Consider the following 19,166-nt stretch of genomic DNA (forward strand, 5'->3'; position numbering starts at 1 on the left):
AGCCAGTGTGCTGTACTCTAAACCAGTACCTGAGCACTCTTGAGCCTTCTGATTTCTGTCCATGTCTGACTGGCCTGTCTGTGGGCCTCCCTGCCTCAACTGCCAACTTTGTCTGTGTCAGGAAAATGGGGCAGTATTTCTCACCTACCTTTGCTTGGGATTCTTTTTTTTTTTTAATCTGGCTCCTTAATTTATTTATTTATTTATTTTTGGCTGTGTTGGGTCTTAGTTGCTGTGCGAGGGCTTCTCTAGTTGTGGCGAGCGGGGGCCACTCTTCATCGCGGTGCGCAGGCCTCTCACTATCGCGGCCTCTCGTTGCGGAGCACAGGCTCCAGACGCGCCGGCTCAGTAGTTGTGGCTCACGGGTCTAGTTGCTCCGCGGCATGTGGGATCTTCCCAGACCAGGGCTCGAACCCGTGTCCCCTGCATTAGTAGGCAGATTCTCAACCACTGCGCCACCAGGGAAGCCCTGCTTGGGATTCTTTAGACAAATGTTGACTCCCATTCACAACCAGAGAAAAGTCCTCATCCCCACACAGGTGGTCTTTGCTAAACTGCCACCGTAGCCATTGTTCATCAGGAAGACTTAAAAAAAAATTATATAGTTGATTTACAATATTGTGGGACTTCCCTGGTGGGGCAGTGGTTAAGAATTTGCCTGCCAATGAAGGGTTCACGGGTTCGAGCCCTGGTCCGGGAAGATTCCACATGCCACAGAGCAGCCAAGCCTGCGAGCCACAACTACTGAAGCCCACGTGCCTAGAGCCCAGGCTCCACAACAAGAGAAGCCACCGCAATGAGAAGCCCGTGCACTGCAACAAAGAGTAGCCCCCGCTCGCCGCAACTAGAGACAAGCCTGCACGCAGCAATGAAGACCCAGTGCAGCGAAAAATAAATAAATTAATTAATTAAGAAAAAAAACAATGGAATACAATACTGTGTTAGTTTCAGGCATACAGCTTCAGATTCTTTTCCAATATAGGTTATTACAAGATACTGAATATAGTTCCCTGTGCTATACAGTAAATCCTTGTTGTTTATCTATTTTATATATAGTGCTGTGTATCTGTTAATCCCATACTCCTAATTTATCCCTCCGCCTCCCCTTTCCCCTTTGGTAACCGTAAGTTTGTTTTCTATGTCTATGAGTCTGTTTCTGTTTGGTCAATAAATGAATTTGTATTTTTTTTTTTTAGATTCCACACATAAGTGATATCATATAATATTTGTCTTTCTCTGTCTGACTTGGTATGATAATCTCTAGGTCCATCCATGTTGCTGCAAATGGCAATATTTCATTCTTTTTTAGCGCTGAGTAATATTCCATTGTATATACACCACATCTTCTTTATCCATTCATCTATTGATGGACTCTCAGGTTGCTTCTATGTCTTGGCTATTGTAAATAGTGCTGCAATGAACATAGCAGTGCATGTATCTTTTTGAATTATAGTTGTGTCTAGGTATATGCCCAGGAGTGGGTTTGCTGGATCATATATGGTAACTCTATTTTTAGTTTTTTAAGGAACCTCCATACTGTTCTCCATAGTGGCTGCACCAATTTACATTCCACCAACGGTGTAGGAGGGTTCCCTTTTCTCCACACCATCTCCAGCATTTATTATTTTTAGACTTTTTGATGATGGCCATTCTGACTGGTGTGAGGTGATAACTCCTTGTAGTTTTAATTTGCATTTTCCCAATAATTAGCGATGTTGAGCATTTTTTCATGTGCCTGTTGGCCAACTGTATGTCTTCTTTGGAGAAATGTCTATTTAGGTCTTCTGCCCAGTTATTGATTGGGTTGTTTGTTTGTTTTCTGATACTGAGTTGTATGAGGTGTCTGTATATTTTGGAAATTAAGCCCTTGTTCTTCTCATCGTTTGCAAATATTTTTTCCCAGTCTGTAGGTTGTCTTTTCATTTTGTTTATGGTTTGCTTTGCTGTGAAAAAGCCTATAAGTTTGACTAGGTTCCATTTATTTATTTTTGCATTTACTTCTTTTACCTTGGAAGACTGATCTAAGAAAACATTACTATGATTTATGTCTGAGAATGTTTTGCCTATGTTCTCTTCCAGGAGTTTTATGGTGTCATATCTTATGTTTAAGTCTTTAAGCCATTTTAGGTTTATTGTTGTGTATGGTGTGAGGTTGTGTTCTAACTTCATTGATTTACATGAGGCTGTCCAGCTTTCTCAACACCACTTGCTGAAGGGACTGTCTTTTCTCCACTGTATATTCTTGCCTCCTTTGTTGAAGATTAATTGACTGTAGGTGTGTGGGTTTATTTCTGGGATCTCTAACTCTGTTCTTTTGATGTATATGTCTGTTTTTGTACCAATACCATGCTGTTTGGATTACTGTAGCTTTGCAGTATTGTCTGAAATCTGGGAGGGTTATGCCTCCAGCTTTGTTCTATTTCCTCAGAGTTGCCTTGGCAATTCTTGGTCTTTTGTAGTTCCATGTAAATTTTAGGATTATGTGTTCTAGCTCTGTGAAAAATATCACGGGTAATTTGATAGAGATCATGTGAAATCTGTAGATTGCTTTGGGTAGTATGGCTGTTTTAACAATATTAATTATTCCAATCCAAGAGCATGGGATAGCTTTCCATTTCCTCGTATCATTTTCAGTTTCCTTTATCAGTGTTTTATAGTTCTCAGCATATAGGTCTTTCATCTCCTTGGTTAGGTTTTATTTATTGCACAATTTTATTTATTTATTTATTTAAATTTATTTATTTTATTTTTTTTTTTTAATTTATTTTATTTATTTATTTTTGTCTGTGTTGGGTCTTCGTTGCTGCGCGCGGGCTTTCTCTAGTTGCGGCGAGCGGGGGCTACTCTTTGTTGCGGTGCGTGGGCCTCTCATTGCAGTGGCTTCTCTCATTGTGGAGCACGAGCTCTAGGCGCGTGGGCTTCAGTAGTTGTGGCACACGGGCTCAGTAGTTGTGGCTCACGGGCTCTAGAGCACAGGCTCAGTAGTTGTGGCACACGAGCTTAGTTGCTCCGCGGCATGTGGGATCTTCCCGGACCAGGGATCGAATCCGTGTCCCCTGCATTGGCAGGCGGATTCTCAACCACTTGCGCCACCGGGGAAGCCCTTAAATTTATTTAATTTTATCTTTTTAGCTGCTTTGGGTCTTCATTGCTGCGTGTGGGCTTTCTCTAGTTGCGGCGAGCGGAGGCTACTCTTTGTTGCAGTGCACGGGCTTCTCATTGCGGTGGCCTCTCTTGTTGCAGAGCACAGGCTCTAGGTGTGCAGGCTTCAGTAGTTGTGGCACGGGGGCTCAGTAGTTGTGGCACGCAGGCTCTAGAGCGCAGCCTCAGTAGTTGTGGCGCACAGGCTTAGTTGCTCCGCGGCATGTGGGATCTTCCCGGGCCAGGGTTCAAACCCGTGTCCCCTGCATTGGCAGGTGGATTCTTAACCATTGTGCCACCAGGGAAGCCCTTTGCACAATTGTAAACGGGATTGTTTTTTTACTTTCTCTTTCTGATATTTCATTGTTAGTATAAAGAAATGCAACAGATTTCTGTATATTGATCTTGTATCCTGCTACTTTGCTGAATTCATTTATTCTAACAGTTTTTGTGTGGAGTCTTTAGGGTCTTCTATATAGAGTGTCATGTCATCTGCGTACAATAACAATTTTATCTCTTCCCTTCCAATTTGGATACCTTTTATTTCTTTTTCTTGTCTGACTGCTGTGGCTAGGACTTCCAATATTGTGTTGAATAGAAGCGGTGAGAGTGGGCATCCTTGTCTTGTTCCAGAATTTAGTGGGAAAGATTTCACCTTTTCACTGTTGAGTATTATATTCACTGTGGGTTTGTTGTAAATGGATTTTATTATGTTGAGATATGATCCCTCTATACCTGCTTTGGTGAGAATTTTTATCATGAATGGATGTTGAATTTTATCAAATGCTTTTTCTGCATCTATTGAGATGATCACGTTGTTTCTGTCTTTTCTTTTGTTGATACGGTGTATCACGTTGATTGATTTGTGTATGTTGAACCATCCTTGTGACCTTGGAATGAATCCAGCTTGATCATGGTGTATGATCCTTCTTATGTGTTGTTGGATTCAGTTTGCTAATATTTTGTTGAGGAATTTTCCATCTATATTCATCAAAGATACTGACCTGTGATTTTGTTTTTTTGTAGTATCGTTGTCTGGTTTTGGTATAAGGGTGATAGTGGCTTCATAAAATGATTTTGGGAGTGTTCCCTCCTCTTCAGTCGTTTGGAATAGTTTGAGAAAGATAGGTATGAGTTCTTCTTTTTGTTTGGTAGAATTCCCCAGTGAAGCCATCTGGTCCTAGACTTTTGTTTGCAGGGAGGTTTGTTGTTGTTGTTGTTTTATACAGATTCTATTTTACTTCTAGTGATCGGGCTGTTCAAATTATCTGTTTCTTTTTGATTCAGTTTTGGCAGGCTGTATGTTTCTAGAAACTTGTCAGTTTCTTCTATGTTGTCCATTTTGTTGGCATATAAACTGTTCATGGTTTTTTTCTTAAGATTTTTTGTGCTTCTGCGGTATTGGTTGTTGTTTCTCTTTCATTTCTTATTTTGTTTATTTGGGTCCTCTCTCTTTTGTTTTTGGTGAGCCTGGCTAGAGGTTCATCGATTTTGTTTACCCTTTCAAAAAACAGCTCTTGGTTTTATTGAGTTTTTATTATTCGTAATTCTTATTTCCTCTCTGATCTTTATTTCCTTCCGTCTGCTGACTTTAGGTTTTGTATGTTCTTTTCTAATTCTTTTAGGTGGAAGGTTAGGTTGTTTGAGATTTTTCTTATTTTTTGAGGAAGACGTGTATTGCTGTAAGCTTCTCTCTCAGGACTGCATCCCATAGATTTCGGATGGTTGTGGGTTTGTGTGTGTGTGTGTGTGTGTGTGTGGTACGCGGGCCTCTCACTGTTGTGGCCTCTCCCGTTGTGGAGCGCAGGCTCAGCGGCCATGGTTCACGGGCCTAGCCGCTCCGCGGCATGTGGTATCTTCCTGGACCGGGGCACGAACCCATGTCCCCTGCATTGGCAGGCGGACTCTCAACCACTGCGCCACCAGGGAAGCCCATGTGTTTTTATTTTCCTTTGTCTTGAGGTATTTTTTTAATTTTCTCTTTGACTTAATTGTTGACTCGTTTTTTTTTTAGTAGCATGTTGTTTAGTCTCTATGTAATCATTTTTTTTTCTCATTTTTCTTTCTGTGGTTGATTTCTAGTTTCATGCCATTGTGGTCAGAGAAGATGCTTGAGGTAATTTCTTTTCTCTTAAATTTGCTGAGGCTTGTTTTGTGTCTTAGTATGTGGTCTACCCTAGAGAATGTTCCATGTGTACTTGAAAAGAGTATTTTGGTTTTCTTGGATGTAGTGTCCTGTAGATATCAATTAAGTCTGTTTTAATGTGTAATTTAGAGTCTCTGTTGCCTTACTGATTTTCTGTTTGGAAGATCTGTCCATTGATGTCAGTGGGGTGTTAAAATCTCCTGCTACTATTGTATTCCCATCAGTTTCTCCTTTTATGTCTGTTAGTATTTGTTTCATGTATTTAGGTGCTCCTATATTGCATACATATACGTTAATGAGTGTAATATTATCCTCTTCTTATATTGATCCTTTTATCATTAATACAGGGTCCTTCTTTGTCTTTATTCATGGCCTTTGTTTTAAAGTCTATTTTTTCTGATATGAGTATTGCTACCCTCGCTTTCTTGTCATTTCCATTTGCATGAAATATCTTTTTCCATCCCCTCACTTTCAATCTATGCATGTCTTTAACCCTACAGTGGGTCTCTTATAGGCAGCAGATTGTAGGTTCTTGTTTTATTATCCAATCTGCCAATCTGTGTCTTTTTATCAGAGCATTTAGTCTATTGACATTTAAAGTAATTATTGATAAGTATGTATTTATTGCCATTTTAAACCTTGTTTTCCAGTTGATTTTGTATTTCTTCTTTGTTCCTTCTTTTTGTTTTTCCTTTTGTAGTTTATGGTTTTCTTTTGTATTATGCTTGAGTTCCTTTCTTTTTGGCTTTTGTGAGACCACTGTATGTTTTTAATTTGTGGTTACCCTGGTTTTCAAGTATGTTAAACCATAACTGTATCTTCTTGCCTTAGACTGATAGTCATGTAAGCTCAAACACATTCTAAAAAAACTACATATTCTTACTCCCCTCTCCCACATTATGTGATTCTGATGTCCTCTTTTACGTCTTCATGTTTATCCTTTTGTTGTTCCTTATAGTTGCTTTCACAAATTTTTTGATTGTTTTTAAATTTATGTACTGGCTTATTTAAGTGATCTTCAGTCCTTTTATATATTTGCCTTTCCTGTTCTGATTTTCCCTTTCCTATAGATTCTTGCTTCTTTTCTGTTTAGAGAAGACCTTTCAATATTTCTTTTAGGATAGGCTTAGTATTTCTATATTCTTCTTTTTTTTAACTTTTTATTTCATACTGGAGTGTAGTTGATTAACAATGTTGTGTTAGTTTCAGGTTATACAGCAAAGTGATTTAGTTATACATATGCATGTATCTATTCTTTATCAAATTCTTTTCCCATTTAGGTTGTTACATAATATTGAGCAGAGTCCCCTGTTTTACACAGTAGGTCCTTGTTGGTTATCCATTTTAAGTATAGCAGTGTGTACATGTCCATCCCAAACTCCCTAAGTATCCACCCTTGCCCTAGAACCATAAGTTTGTTCTCTAAGTCTGTGAGTCTGTTTTGATTTCTTAAATAAGTACATTTGTATCATTTTTTTTAAGATTCTGCATATAAGCAATATCATATGATATCTATCTCACTTTCTCTGTCTGACTTCCTTCACTCAGTATGACACTCTCTGGGTCCATCCATGTTGCTGCAAATGGCATTATTTCATTCTTTTTAATGGCTGAGTAATATTCCATTGTATATATACACCACATCTTCTTTATCCATTCCTCTGTTGATGGACATTTAGGTTGCTTGCGTGTCTTGGCTATTGTCAGTGCTGCAGTGAACACTGGGGTGCATGTATCCTTTCGGACCATGTTTTTCTCTGGATATATGCCCAGGAGTGGGATTGCAGGATCATACGGTAGGTCTATTTTTAGTTTTTTAAGGAACCTCCATACTCTGCTCCATAGTGGCTGTACCAATTTACATTCCCATCAGCAGTGTAGGAGGGTTCCCTTTTCTCCACACCCTCTCCAGCATTTACCGTTTCTGGATTTTTTGATGATAGCCATTCTGACTGGTGTGAGGTGATATCTCAATGCAGTTTTTTTTTATTATTATTTACTAATTTTTACAAATTTATTTTTGGCTGTGTTGGGTCTTTGTTGCTGCTCACGGGCTTCCTCTAGTTGCGGCGAGTGGGGGCTACTCTTCGTTGTGGTGCACGGGCTTCTCATTGCGGTGGCTTCTCTTGAGAGCACAGGCTCTAGGCACGCGGGTTTCAGTAGTTGCAGCATGCAGGCTCAGTAGTTGTGGCATGCGGGCTCTAGAGCGCAGGCTCATTGGTTGTGGCGCATGGGCTTAGTTGCTCCATGGCATGTGGGATATTCCCGGACCAGGGATCGAACCCGTGTCCCCTGCACTGGCAGGTGGATTCTCAGCCACTGTGCCACCAGGGAAGCCCTCAGTGTAGTTTTGATTTGCATTTCTCTAATAATTAGTGATGTTGAATATCTTTTCATGAGTATTGCCGTGTTGCTGTATTCTTTTAGTTTTTTGCTCGTCTGAGAAATTCTTTCTCCCTCCTTCTATTCTAAATGATAATCTTGCTGGGCAGAGTATCCGAGGTTGCAGGTTTTTTCCTTTCAGAACTTTGAATGTATCTTGCCACTCCCTTCTGGCCTGCAGAGTTTCTGTAGAGCAGTCAGCTGATAGCCTTATGATATTCCCTTGTAAATGACTCTGTTTTTCTCTTGCTGCCTTTAGAATCCTCCCTTTATTTTTCACTTTTGCCATTTTAATTACGTGTCTTGGTGTGGATCAGTTTGGGTTCATCTTGTTTGGGATGGTCTGTGATTCCTGTACCTGGATATCTGTTTCCTTCTTTAGGTTTGGGAAGTTTTCAGCCAGAATTTCTTCAGGTACATTTTGGATCCCTTTTTCTCTTTCTTCTTCTCCTGGAATCCGTATTATGTGCACACTTTATATTTTATCCCATGGATCTCGTATGTTGCTTTCACTTTTTTTTTCACTTGTCTTTCTGTCTGCTGTTCTGATTGGGTGGTTTGTGTTATTTTATCTTCCAGATGACTTGTTCATTCTGCTATTTAGACTTATTTAAGTCTGCTGTTTATTGACTTTAGTTCGGTTTTTATCTTGGCAATTGAGTTGTCTAATTTTGATTGGCTCCTGTTCATGGTTTCTATTGAATAGTTCCTTGTTACAGTGATCTACATTTCTATCAATAGTGTTTCTTAGGTCCTTTAGCATTTTTATTACCTCCTTTTTGAACTCAGGGCCTGGTAGACTGGCGAGGTTTGTTTCATCGTTCTCTCAGGGGATTTCTCTTATTCTTTTAAATTGGGAGTAGTTCCTCTGCATTTTCGTTTTACTTATATTTCTCTAACTCCACGAATTTAGGAGAAACAGTTATCTACTGTGGTCCTGAAAGGCTGTTTTTATGTGGGAGTGTGCTGGGGTAGACTGTGTGAGTCCACGTTATTTTTGGTGTGAGGGCTCTATTTGGTATGGATGTCTGCCACATCTTTCCTCAGCATGTGCTGCCCACTGTTCCCCCTTGATGGGGGGTGTGTTTGGTGTTGTGCTGGCCAGAGCCTGCACTGTATGTTGGGTGGGGCCTCGTCTTTGCTTTGTGGTTGTCACAGCCCTGTCAGGGGCAGGGTCTACTCCCCAGCTGTTGGAGTAGAGGCCCTGAGATCTGGTTCTCAGCTGCAGTGTGAGGTAGGCGGGACCGGAGCACTCCCTCTGGGAGCCGCTGTGTGTTCCTCCTCAGGAGCTGTCCGCCAGGACCTGTGACTCTGTGAGGCCTCCTGCCACCCGGTGTGCACACCCACAAAATCCGCTGCTGCTGGTGCCGCCCTGAGACCCGTCTCGGCTGTGGGAGCGCTGATAATTGGCTCGAGCGTCAGCCTTGCCTTTGAAGTGTGCAGGTTCACAAAGCATGAGCTCCCAAGGCCTGCCGGAGCTGCGCCCCACGGTGGGAGTGCTGATGATTGGCTCTGACGTCAGCCCTGGTACGAGCGCGCTCCCAAAGTCTGGCGTGGCTGGAGCCGCACCCCCGCAGTGAGCACACTGACAATGAGGCGTCTATGGTGGACCCGTACCCGGCCCTTCATGCGTCGATAACGGGGTCCTTTGGCGGACCTGTGCCCTGTCCTGTGTGCAGCCCCAATTACAGCCCAGACCACACTCCAGGCTCTTCAGGATGTCTCTGCGCAGCCAAAGCAAGTCCTCTTCCCGTGTCTGTCCACTGAAGCCTGAGTTTCAGCACCCACGAGCTGTGCATCCCAGCAGGCACGCATCTCAGGCTGGGAAGCGTGGCAGCACGGCAGCTGTCAGCCGGTCCCTCTGTATCTTGCTTGGCAGCAAGTCAGCCCGGGCACACTCCTCTCTTGCAAATTCCAGGCCCCTGCAGCTCCCTTGTCCTGGCGGACCTTCCCGCCAGCGAAGGAGGTTCCCAGGGTGAGGGAACCCTTCCTCTTTCATAGCTCCCTTCCAGGGGTGCAGGTCCCATCCTGATTCCTTCTTTTTTTTCTCTCCTTTCGTCCTACCCGGTTATGTGGGGATCTTTCTTGCAGCTTTGGTTGTATGAGATCTTTTGACAGCTTTCAGCTGGTATCCTGTGAGAATCGTTCCCGATGTAGCTGTATTTTTTTATGTATTTGTAGGGGGGAAGTGAGCTCCATGTCCCACTCTGCCAGCTTGATCTCCCTTCCAAGAGGTCTTTTTGAGATAAATGTCTTCCATGTTAAAGTGCCCACCTCCATTTTTCTCTGCAAGGAAACAGTGGGCTTTTCTAAATGGGCCGTGTAAGGAGAAGCTTTTATATTCTTAAATGCATAATGAAGAGTAAAATATAGGTGTCACTAGCTAGGAAAAGGTAGAAGGAAGGGAGGGGTCTGGAGGGAGATGATATCAACTCAATTTCCCATTCAATTTCTCCCCTCCTGCCCTTTCATTTGCCCCAGGCCGGGAGTAGGCAGGTAGATTAATGGGTCCCTAATACTTCTTTCTGGTGGTGGTGTGAGGAGAACATTCGTCAACTAGAGCCTGAAACTGCAGTAGACTCTTGGTGCTTATTCCCTTAGACCAACGAAATTTAGACCCCAGCCCTGAAACTTGAAAGGAAAGGAAATATAAAACATAAATCTCTCTTTATCGCCTCTTAGTAATCTCTCCCTGTCTCACAAACATAAACATTGGTATCACTTCAAGCCATTATTGGCTCTGAGCATAAAGAACTGCTAAGAAAAAAAGGAAAAAAAGAGGAATCAGATTCTAAATAACTTGAAATCCATTAGGATGCTGCTTCCTCTGAGGAGCCTTCCCTGAAGCTCCATGGCATCATTAGTGCCTTTCCTCTGAGCCCCCATATCACTGTGTTGAAATTACCTGGTTACTTGCCTGTCTCCCTCAGTAGGCCAGGAATTCCTTGTGGGCAAGGACCACACACTGTTGCTCTCTGAGTCCTAGGTGTAGCACAGTGCCTGGCCCTCAGGAGACTTTGTTGAGGGGTTGGCTATTGAGCAGATCTTGAAGGCAGCCGGTTTCTCGGTTCTGATCTCAGTCCCCCAGCTCCCTCCTTATAGCCCCATTTCCAAAAGGAGCACGCTGCTGCTGCCACCACAGCCGGGCTTGTCTGTGCTTCATCATCCACTCCCTCCTGGTGGAAGCCAGGACATTCCAGCTGTCCAAACAGAGAACCTACAGGGAAGCTCATTTGTGAGCAAGGCCTTGTCTCATAGGTCAGTATTAGTCATGGCCACCAGATGGCAGAAGTGGTATTCTGATGAATGCACTACTAGGCTACTGTTTCTTGGACAAGGGTAAAAAAAAAAAAAGTCACTTTCTAATTTTAATTCTACACTGCATGTTTTTAATTCTGTGATGCCTATAATTCCTATTTATGGCTCTCTGCAGTGCTATTAAAACTACTACACCCAAGATTTGCTATTGAGACAACCACAAAGCAAGCCTGTCTGTGGAGGGCAAGATGCAGCTCCTCCGTCTTCCTTACAAACCCCAGGAGGCCCCATATCCATCTCTCAGCCCCCAGGAGGACGTTCTGAGAAGATTGATATTGGCGCTTGCTGTTCCTTAGTTCTGCTGTTAAGTCCAAACCTGACAACACAGTGAAATGTGATAGCTTAGGAGCAGCTTAATGTTATCTGGTTGAATCTGGAAAAATCTAATCAGAGATGACTTATGAATAATAATAAAGGGATACAAATAATTAATTATGTCTAAAGGGCTAACGTTACTCAAGCTCTAATGATGGGATCAGAGAAGGTATTTAGTGAGAATGATTAGATTCCTCTGTCGTCATTCTCTGCCCTCAGTACTCGACCAGTTTTCTGCAGAATTTGATTCAGTTGCACAAACATTCATTGAGGACCTACTATTATGTCAGGGTCACGCTGAATGCTTTGAATAAAAATAATTTATGGGAATTCCCTGGCGGTCCAGTGGTTAGGACTCTGTGCTCTCACTGCCGAGGGCCGGGGTTCAATCCCTGGTCAGGGAACTAAGAGCCCACAAGCCGCGTGCTGTGGCCAAAAAAAAAGAAAAGAAAAAAGTAAAAAAAAAATTTATAAGATATCAATCATCCTTGTCCTTGAGTTGCTCATGGATTATCGGTGGAAGACAAGCCCGTAAGTGGTTAGTTACGATATAAGCTTATACGGAGCACAGTGGGATGAGGCACAGGCAGTTATGGCACGGGCGCCTAATCCAGGCTGCAGAGGAACAGCAAGAGTGTTAACGAAGCTTTCTGGAAGGTGGCTGGCACTAAAAATTTGGTAAAGAACTTTTCAGCCAACTATAAAATTGAAGTGAATAGTAAGAATGCCAGCGATAGGTTGAGAGGATACTGTCACCCTTCATGACAAAGGTCACAGTATCTGCTACCAATAACCGAGGGGAATTTTTAGAAACAGTTGCATTAGGGGTATTAGTAGGTTAGCTCTTTCATTAAAGGGAAAAAAGACAAGGGATGGGCAAAAGGGAGGAGTCATACACATGAGGAAGAAAAAAGCTGAAAACAACATTTGTCATTTTATTTCTCCATCTTGATAGTGACATAAAAATATTTTATTTGAATTTTAATACTCTCGCAAAATACCATTCCTTAAAGGAGCACAGGGAATTTGGAGCAAAGACACTGAATGTACAGACCCCATGTGTCTCCATAGCAAAAATCTAAAGGCCAAAAAAGCTGGCATGCCAACTTCTGACACCAACGGAGGGGGCTCTAAAAAGGATGATGCCAGTTTTTAATCTCCTTGTCCTAATTAGAGTGGCTTTAAGGCACTGAAAAGTGACCAGTGGAAGAGGAGGCTGTATCTTCCACCTTGAATGCTGTGTGCCTATCTCCGGCTTTCTCGGGACTGTGAGAGAACTAGAACTATTGATTTCCCTAGGACACAGTGTATGGTGCGGAGGAAAAGAGCCCTGGCTGGGGGGGGGTCTGGGTCCTGGCACTGTACCTAACCTGCTGCGTGTGACCCTCAGCAAGTGTCCTGACCTCTCTAGGGCTCCATGTGCTCTGCTGTAGAATGGACCAGATCACTGGTTCTCAACAGCAGCAGAAGAAACCCCCTGGGGAAGGTTCTGGTTGTTTGTTAGATGATTGGGCTGGAGCCAAGGATGACAGCCATCCTACAATGCATAGTACAGTCCTGAACACTGAAACAGTGCCCCGGGTCCCACAGATAGCCCGCCAGAATTTCTTGTAAGGGAAAAGCCTAGAACCTACTTCTGAGTCAAAGCTAATTCTCTTTTAATTAAAATCCAGAGGGTTTTTTTTTTTTTTTGCTCATGTATAATATGTGCTGAATGCACCAGTTTCTATGGTTGTGTCCTCCTGCCCCCTGACTGACTCTTTCATTTCTCTGTGCTTTGTGTTCAGAATGACTTCTGTCTTTACTTAATCCAAACCTACTTTTGATAGGCACAAACATCTGACTTCTTCATTATGTCTTCTAGTGCAGCTGTGCCTGGGCATTTGCATATTGCAAATATCATTATTATAAATAATTTTCCTTTTAAGTTCTCTTTATTATCATATTCAGGCCATAATGCTATTTTTAGTTACATCAATAGGCAGGTTATAGTACCCATGAATTTCACTTCAGGGTAGAAAACGGGAGCATTTCAAAGTACTTGCTATTAACAAGGGGAGGTGTTGGGACGGATGGGACAGAAAACAACCCCTTGATGGTACGAGCTCCAAGTTCTCTCCCCGAAATGCCCACAAGCCCGAGATCAGTCACCTCTGCGCAGGGCTTGCAGGCTCTGCCGGGCGTGGCGGTGCAGCTCCTCCACGCAGGGCGGCCTGGTGGCCGGGAGGAAGATGTTTCTCTGCTGGTGCCACGGTGCACGGTAGTACACGCTCAGCTTGCTCTCGATGTCCAGGTTGGAGACAGCTGCAAGACAAAAGAGGAAAACGGCATTATCCATCCGAAGCTTTCAGTTGTGCATTTGGCAGACCCTGGGGCGGGACGGGGTGGAGTCTGGGTGGAGTGGAGTAGAAATCCAGACTGCTGCATTCACAAGAGGAACTTGCTTACGGCTGGAGAAAGGTTTGAAGTTTACGATACAGATAGGATAGATACAGATAGGGCCCCCAAGCCAAGGGATGGGAGACCCCTGGACACCAACCATCTGTCTGCGACCAGCCAGTTTCCTCTCTACACCCTCACTTCTCACTGTCTGACACAGTTGTTCGTGAACCTGGACAGGCCCCTGGCCAGCCATGCTTCAGGGTGGGGTGAGGGCCTGCCTTCCAAGAAGGCAGAGAAGAGCCTCAGGAGTGAGTGGAAAAGCTTGCCCCAGCTCCAGTCTTCTGGCCGCAGGCCCTCAGAACTATAGTTCTGCACACCTGCTCCTGATGCCCACTTGAACTTTGCCCCTCCCTTGCCCTGCTTTCTGTCTCCTGTGACCCCCCGGCCCCCGACCCTCACTATTGAGCATTATCCTGCCCTCTACTTGCCATCTCCACTGTCTGCCTTCTTTCAGAGCATTGCTTAGCTTCCCTAGTTTTGCCCAGGGAAGAGCACAGGCATTAAAGAACCCATTAAGGGGTGACTGGTGTTAAGGGAGGGAAACCACAGACAGTGCTGGTGAGGAGAGGGACACGGTCCTTGCGACTCCTCCAAGAGCTCAAGGAAGAAGGCCTCCTTCCCGCAAACACAGCATTTAACCTATTATGTCTTCTTCGTGCACACACTGAGCCTAAGATGGAGATCACCCGTGAGTCAAAGATAGATAAATTCTTATGGAAGGCACTGTTCCTAAGCAGGAAGAGTCTGATTAGGAAGTTACTGCACAGAGGAACTCCTGAGCACCTGGGCAGCCTGCCAGCCTCAGCAATGGCGAGAACTGCCCCAGTCTGCTTTACCCTCCAGACCTACTATCTGGACCAGGCCTACCCTGCATCTCCCAGTCTCGTCCTCTCCTTCTGCTTTTCCTTTTCTTCCCAGGGTGTGATTTGGGCGCATTCTGCCCCACTGTTTATTCCCGTGCCGCAAACAAACTTTTGGTTCCTGTCCGATCCTTTTCTTTTTGAAATCTGGTCTAGCGTTTCACTTTGTCTGGGAAGCCTTACATAAAACATGACACTCTGCAGATAAAGCAGGAAGGCAAATGTAAAAGAAGGGAAGAAACTTTTGTAGAAGGGGCGGGCGGGAATAGAAGAAAGAAAATTGGGAAAACGCAGCCTTTTGATAATTAGTCCCCCCCTCCCCCGGCACTGCATTTACAGCAGTTGTTTTTGTTTTTGTTTTCTTAAGCAGTCTTTAGCAGTGTTCCCCCCCCCCCACTAGAATAATACATCCTAACCACAAGGACCACCGGTAGAAACAAGGACATATTTGCAAAGATGCTAAAGAAACATCACATGGACACAGTGCTAGCAAATAGAACTCCGTGATGATGAAATGCTGTATTAGCTGTACAGTCCACTGTGGCAACCACCAGCCACACTGGCTACCGAGTACCTTTAATTTTTAATTAATTTTATTTAAGTTAAGTTTAAATAGCCACAGGTAGCTATTGTATTGTACAACCATAACCGGAGTGTACTATCCATGATATTCTCGCACCCTCAGCTACAGAGCACATGACTCCCTTTGACCTAGATTTATTCTCACTTGGTGTTTTATGTCCGGGAAGACTTCAAGCCCGAGGGTTAGAGATCACAGGATTATCTTCCTGGGTAGGGGAAGAGTATTTTTAGGGGAAGGTTCTATGGGGCCAAGAATAAAGGCAGCAACTTTTCTTCCTTGCGTTACTCTATAACCTCAACCCTTTCATTGGAAACATAAGTGCTTGGCGAACCAGTCAGGGGTCATTGAGATGAGGTGTGGGAGGCCTCGGGGTAGAAAGGGTGGGCCACATCTGGATCTGAGCTCTCCTTCTCTCATGTGTAAAGTAGGGGGAAGTGCTGAAGACAGAGCCTTTATTTAGCCCCCCTCAGAGGAATGCTCTGGTTCAGTGACCAGGACTGATTGAAAAGTCAGCCTCTCCGTGGATGCAGAGGTCAGCTCCCACCCAACAGGGCAGAGGTCATTACCAAACTCAACGGAGATGGCTGTGAATTCATGTGCTAGTGACAGCTGGGAGAAGGGACAGAGCAGAAAGCTTGCCTGGTGGAAAGAAGAGGCAGGAAGTCCAGTGGATAGTCCCTGAAGTAGAGGGACTTCTGAGCACCTCCTCTCCCAGGCTCATCCTTTCAGCGGGAAGGCAGAAGCCAGGATTTGGGGCTGGACCCAGGTGACTTGGGGGTAGACCAGAGAGCCTTATAGCCCCTCATTCCCTCAGCACCACAGACCCAGACGCTCAAGGTCTTATATTTTGATAGCCCCTCAGAACCGAGGCTGAGTGGCCGTGGCCCCTCCATCTTTGTGTGGGGAACAGCTTTTGCTTTCAGTTTTGTCCTTTGCTTACAGAGCATTCATTACCTAGTACTGTGTGTCCACCAGAGGCAGGCAGACAGGCACTAATGGAGCTCTTCTAGGGAAAACTATCGCATTTTCCTTCTTTAAAAAGTCGGTTCCTTTTCCTAAGTAACAGTTCAACAAAAGTTGAACCCACTCATTCATAAGCTCGCTGCGCCACTGCCAGTGCAAGGTTGTCCCACATCTTCAGGCTCACCCTGCCCCCTTTTCTTCCCTACTTAACAATTTCACCCTGGCTGAGCCATGCAAGATAGTAGGTTTAGTTCTCTTACTTAATGTTTGGTCTCATAAAAATAATACAAAGAGAAGCAAGAAGGTCTCTCCTCAGCTTATCTGGGTATATCCAGGGAACTGTCCGGTAGGCAGAATTCTTGGGGTGGCCCCCAAGATTCCTGCCTTCTCGTGTACATAACCTGTATAGTCTCCTCCCCTTGAGTGTAGGTGGAATCTGTGAATTATGGGATTTTAAGATCCCTCTTCAATTGACTTTGAGTTGATCAAAAGGGAGATAATTAGTGTGGTGTATCTGGTCTAATCAGGTGAGCCCTTAAAAAAAAAAAAAGACAAGCAGAAGCAGCGATACTCTCCTGTTGGCCTTGAAAAAGCAAACTGCCACGTTGTAGAGAAGGCCAGGTGGCAAGTAATGGGGCCTCTAGGAGCTGAGGGCCTCCGTCCTACAAACCTCAAGGAACTGAATTCTGCCAACAACCCAGAGGCCCCTGAGCCTCAGATGAGAACTCAGCCCCAACCAAAACTCTGATGGCAAGCCAAGGGGACCCTGAGCAAAAGACCCAGTTAGCCCGTGCCCAGATTCCTGAGCCACAGAAATGTCAAGATCGTAAGTGGGCACTGTTTTAAGCTGCTACGTTTGTGGCAATATGTTGTATGATATTAGAAAAGGAATACACCCTCCCACTATTTCATCTGCTTCCCTGGAGCCAGTTGCTTGCCTTGCCTGGTATCTGTCCTCTCCTTCCTTTGTCACTCCTCCCAGGGAAGGGGCAGATAATGGCACAGGTTACAGTGGGAAATAGGGCTATATGTCTTGTTTTTATCCCCTACACAGGAAAACGGTTATGTGCATGTATCAGTTTTCCTGTCCAAGACTGTAGGCTCTTGCAGGGAGCTCCAGCCGTATGCTAAGCACTGCGCCGGGTGTGTTAGACTCATGGTACCTTCACACCACCCAGAGATTAAAGTAGTGCTCCCATTTTACCAATGAGGAAACAGAAGCCCAGAGAAGGTGAGTAAATGTGCAAAGTCTGACACACCTGGCATGTAGAAGATCTGGGATTAGAAACCATCTCTGGCTTCCAAGCTGCTGTTTTTCCCCAAACCAATATTGAGATAAATTTGCCTAAACTAAGGCTGATTGGGGGAGGGGGATGTGAAGCGGCTGTCTGCCACGTGAAAAGTGTCTAGTGCTTCTCAAAAAAAGAAATAAATAAAGGATTCATAACTGCTACTCTGTCATCCATAGCATTAGGTGTAACCAAGAACTGAGTGAATCTTTCGCAAAGTGCCCAGGAGATATGCCATATTCCGGAAATACAAACAGATACCATAAAACCAAACTGCTGAAAGAAAATGCCATTGTAGGAAACGTCCACAGGGCAGCGAAAAGTCTTTCTAGACTGAACTTAGCTGATCCCCCTGTCGAACTCTGAAGATAATGGGATTGTCTAGACCTTTACTCGTAGTGATGTACTGACAGCATGGATGTGGTCACTGGGTTCATCTGAAATGAGCTGACTTGGAAACTGAGGAAGATTGGCGTCTGCCCCTCTCTTGGAAAGGCCAGGGTCATTTCTTTCGTTTTTCTTTTTTTTAAGTATGTATGTATGTATGTATGTATTTAGGCTGTGCCGGCTCTTAGTTGCGGCATGCGGGATCTTTTAGTTGGGGCGTGCGTGCGGGATCCAGTTCCCTGACCAGGGATCGAACCCAGGCCCCCTGCATTGGGAGCGCAGATTCTTGGCCACTGGACCACCAGGGAAGTCCCCAGGTTCGCTTCTACGGACGGGTAGAGGCTCGGCTTTAGGAATTGTCGGGAGGGGGTAAAAATCAGGGGCGAATACAATCTTGCACCGTGCCTCTCCGGCCCCCGGTCTAGGGTTGGTACTTGTTCAGTACTGCCTTTCCCGGCCTCATGAGCTTATCACTCCCTTAAAGCTTTACTGCCCTTAAGAGGAGTGCAAAATGCTTATTCTTGGCCTCTCTTCCTAGAAGGCCCCTCTACCCCGAGTCCCCATACCTGCCGCTGGCTCTCTCCGCAAGCTACTCCTTCTTCCTTCTCCCAGGCTCTCAAGAATTTATAAGGGGAAGGTGACAGCTGAAATCAGAGTCTGAATGTTACATGTCGTGAAAATTTCAGAAAAATGTGCAAAGTGACTCAGACATGGAATTTCTACCCCTTCAGGGGAGGGGAAGGGATTTTTTAAAATGTTCTTAGAGTGTCCACAGGACTAACTACCCACATGTACCTTGCTAACCTTCCTTCCTGCCCTTCCACCCATCACACCCACCCCCATCACACCGCTTTCTTGCTGGGAACACAAACCGTCCATCCCGATGCCTTCTGACAGAAAGCAGCAAGGAACATGTTTAGCACATCACTGTATCAACGAGCATCTGAAATTGCATCACAGATATGTCGGCGGCTTGCTCTCTGGGTCCCCGCTAGGCTGCAGCCGCTCCTCAGCAGTCGCCAGCTTGGTAAGCAAAATGGAAATCTACTCAGGGTCTCTGGTGCTACTGCCTGACTTCCCAGATCCGTTAGGGAGCAAGGGAGGGGCTTTCTCCACTCTCTCCCTCCCTCCCCCGCCCCCCCAACTCTGCTTGGCAGTGTGGAGGAGGGAGCAGGGTAGGGAGCACCGAGGCTCCTGCTACCTGTTGAACAACCCAGCGCCAGAGCCAGGTGCCCACAGTCTGCCCCTGCTGGGCTTCCTTTTCCGCAGAACCACAGTAATTCAGACTTGTTCCCCACTGTGGACAAAGCATCCAACATGGACCCCTCAGTATCAGAAAA

At 44.8% G+C, this 19,166-nt stretch overlaps 1 protein-coding gene and 1 long non-coding RNA gene across 7 annotated transcripts in view; one reads left to right on the forward strand and one right to left on the reverse strand.

Moving 5' to 3' along the window:
• Positions 1-19,166, forward strand: part of LOC109548394 (uncharacterized) — a 111,857-nt gene that overhangs the window by 51,852 nt on the left and 40,839 nt on the right. The gene's annotated exons all lie outside the window — the stretch shown is intronic.
• NHS (NHS actin remodeling regulator) overlaps positions 1-19,166 on the reverse strand; it is a 349,773-nt gene that overhangs the window by 50,748 nt on the left and 279,859 nt on the right. For all 3 annotated transcript variants that reach the window (XM_033849801.2, XM_019925649.3, XM_073799055.1), the window contains exon 2: positions 13,454-13,606. In XM_033849801.2, the coding sequence (XP_033705692.1) occupies positions 13,454-13,606 (153 nt within the window). The remainder of the gene's footprint in view (positions 1-13,453; positions 13,607-19,166) is intronic.

This window comes from Tursiops truncatus, chromosome X (assembly GCF_011762595.2).
Source record: "Tursiops truncatus isolate mTurTru1 chromosome X, mTurTru1.mat.Y, whole genome shotgun sequence".
Taxonomy (NCBI): domain Eukaryota; kingdom Metazoa; phylum Chordata; class Mammalia; order Artiodactyla; family Delphinidae; genus Tursiops; species Tursiops truncatus.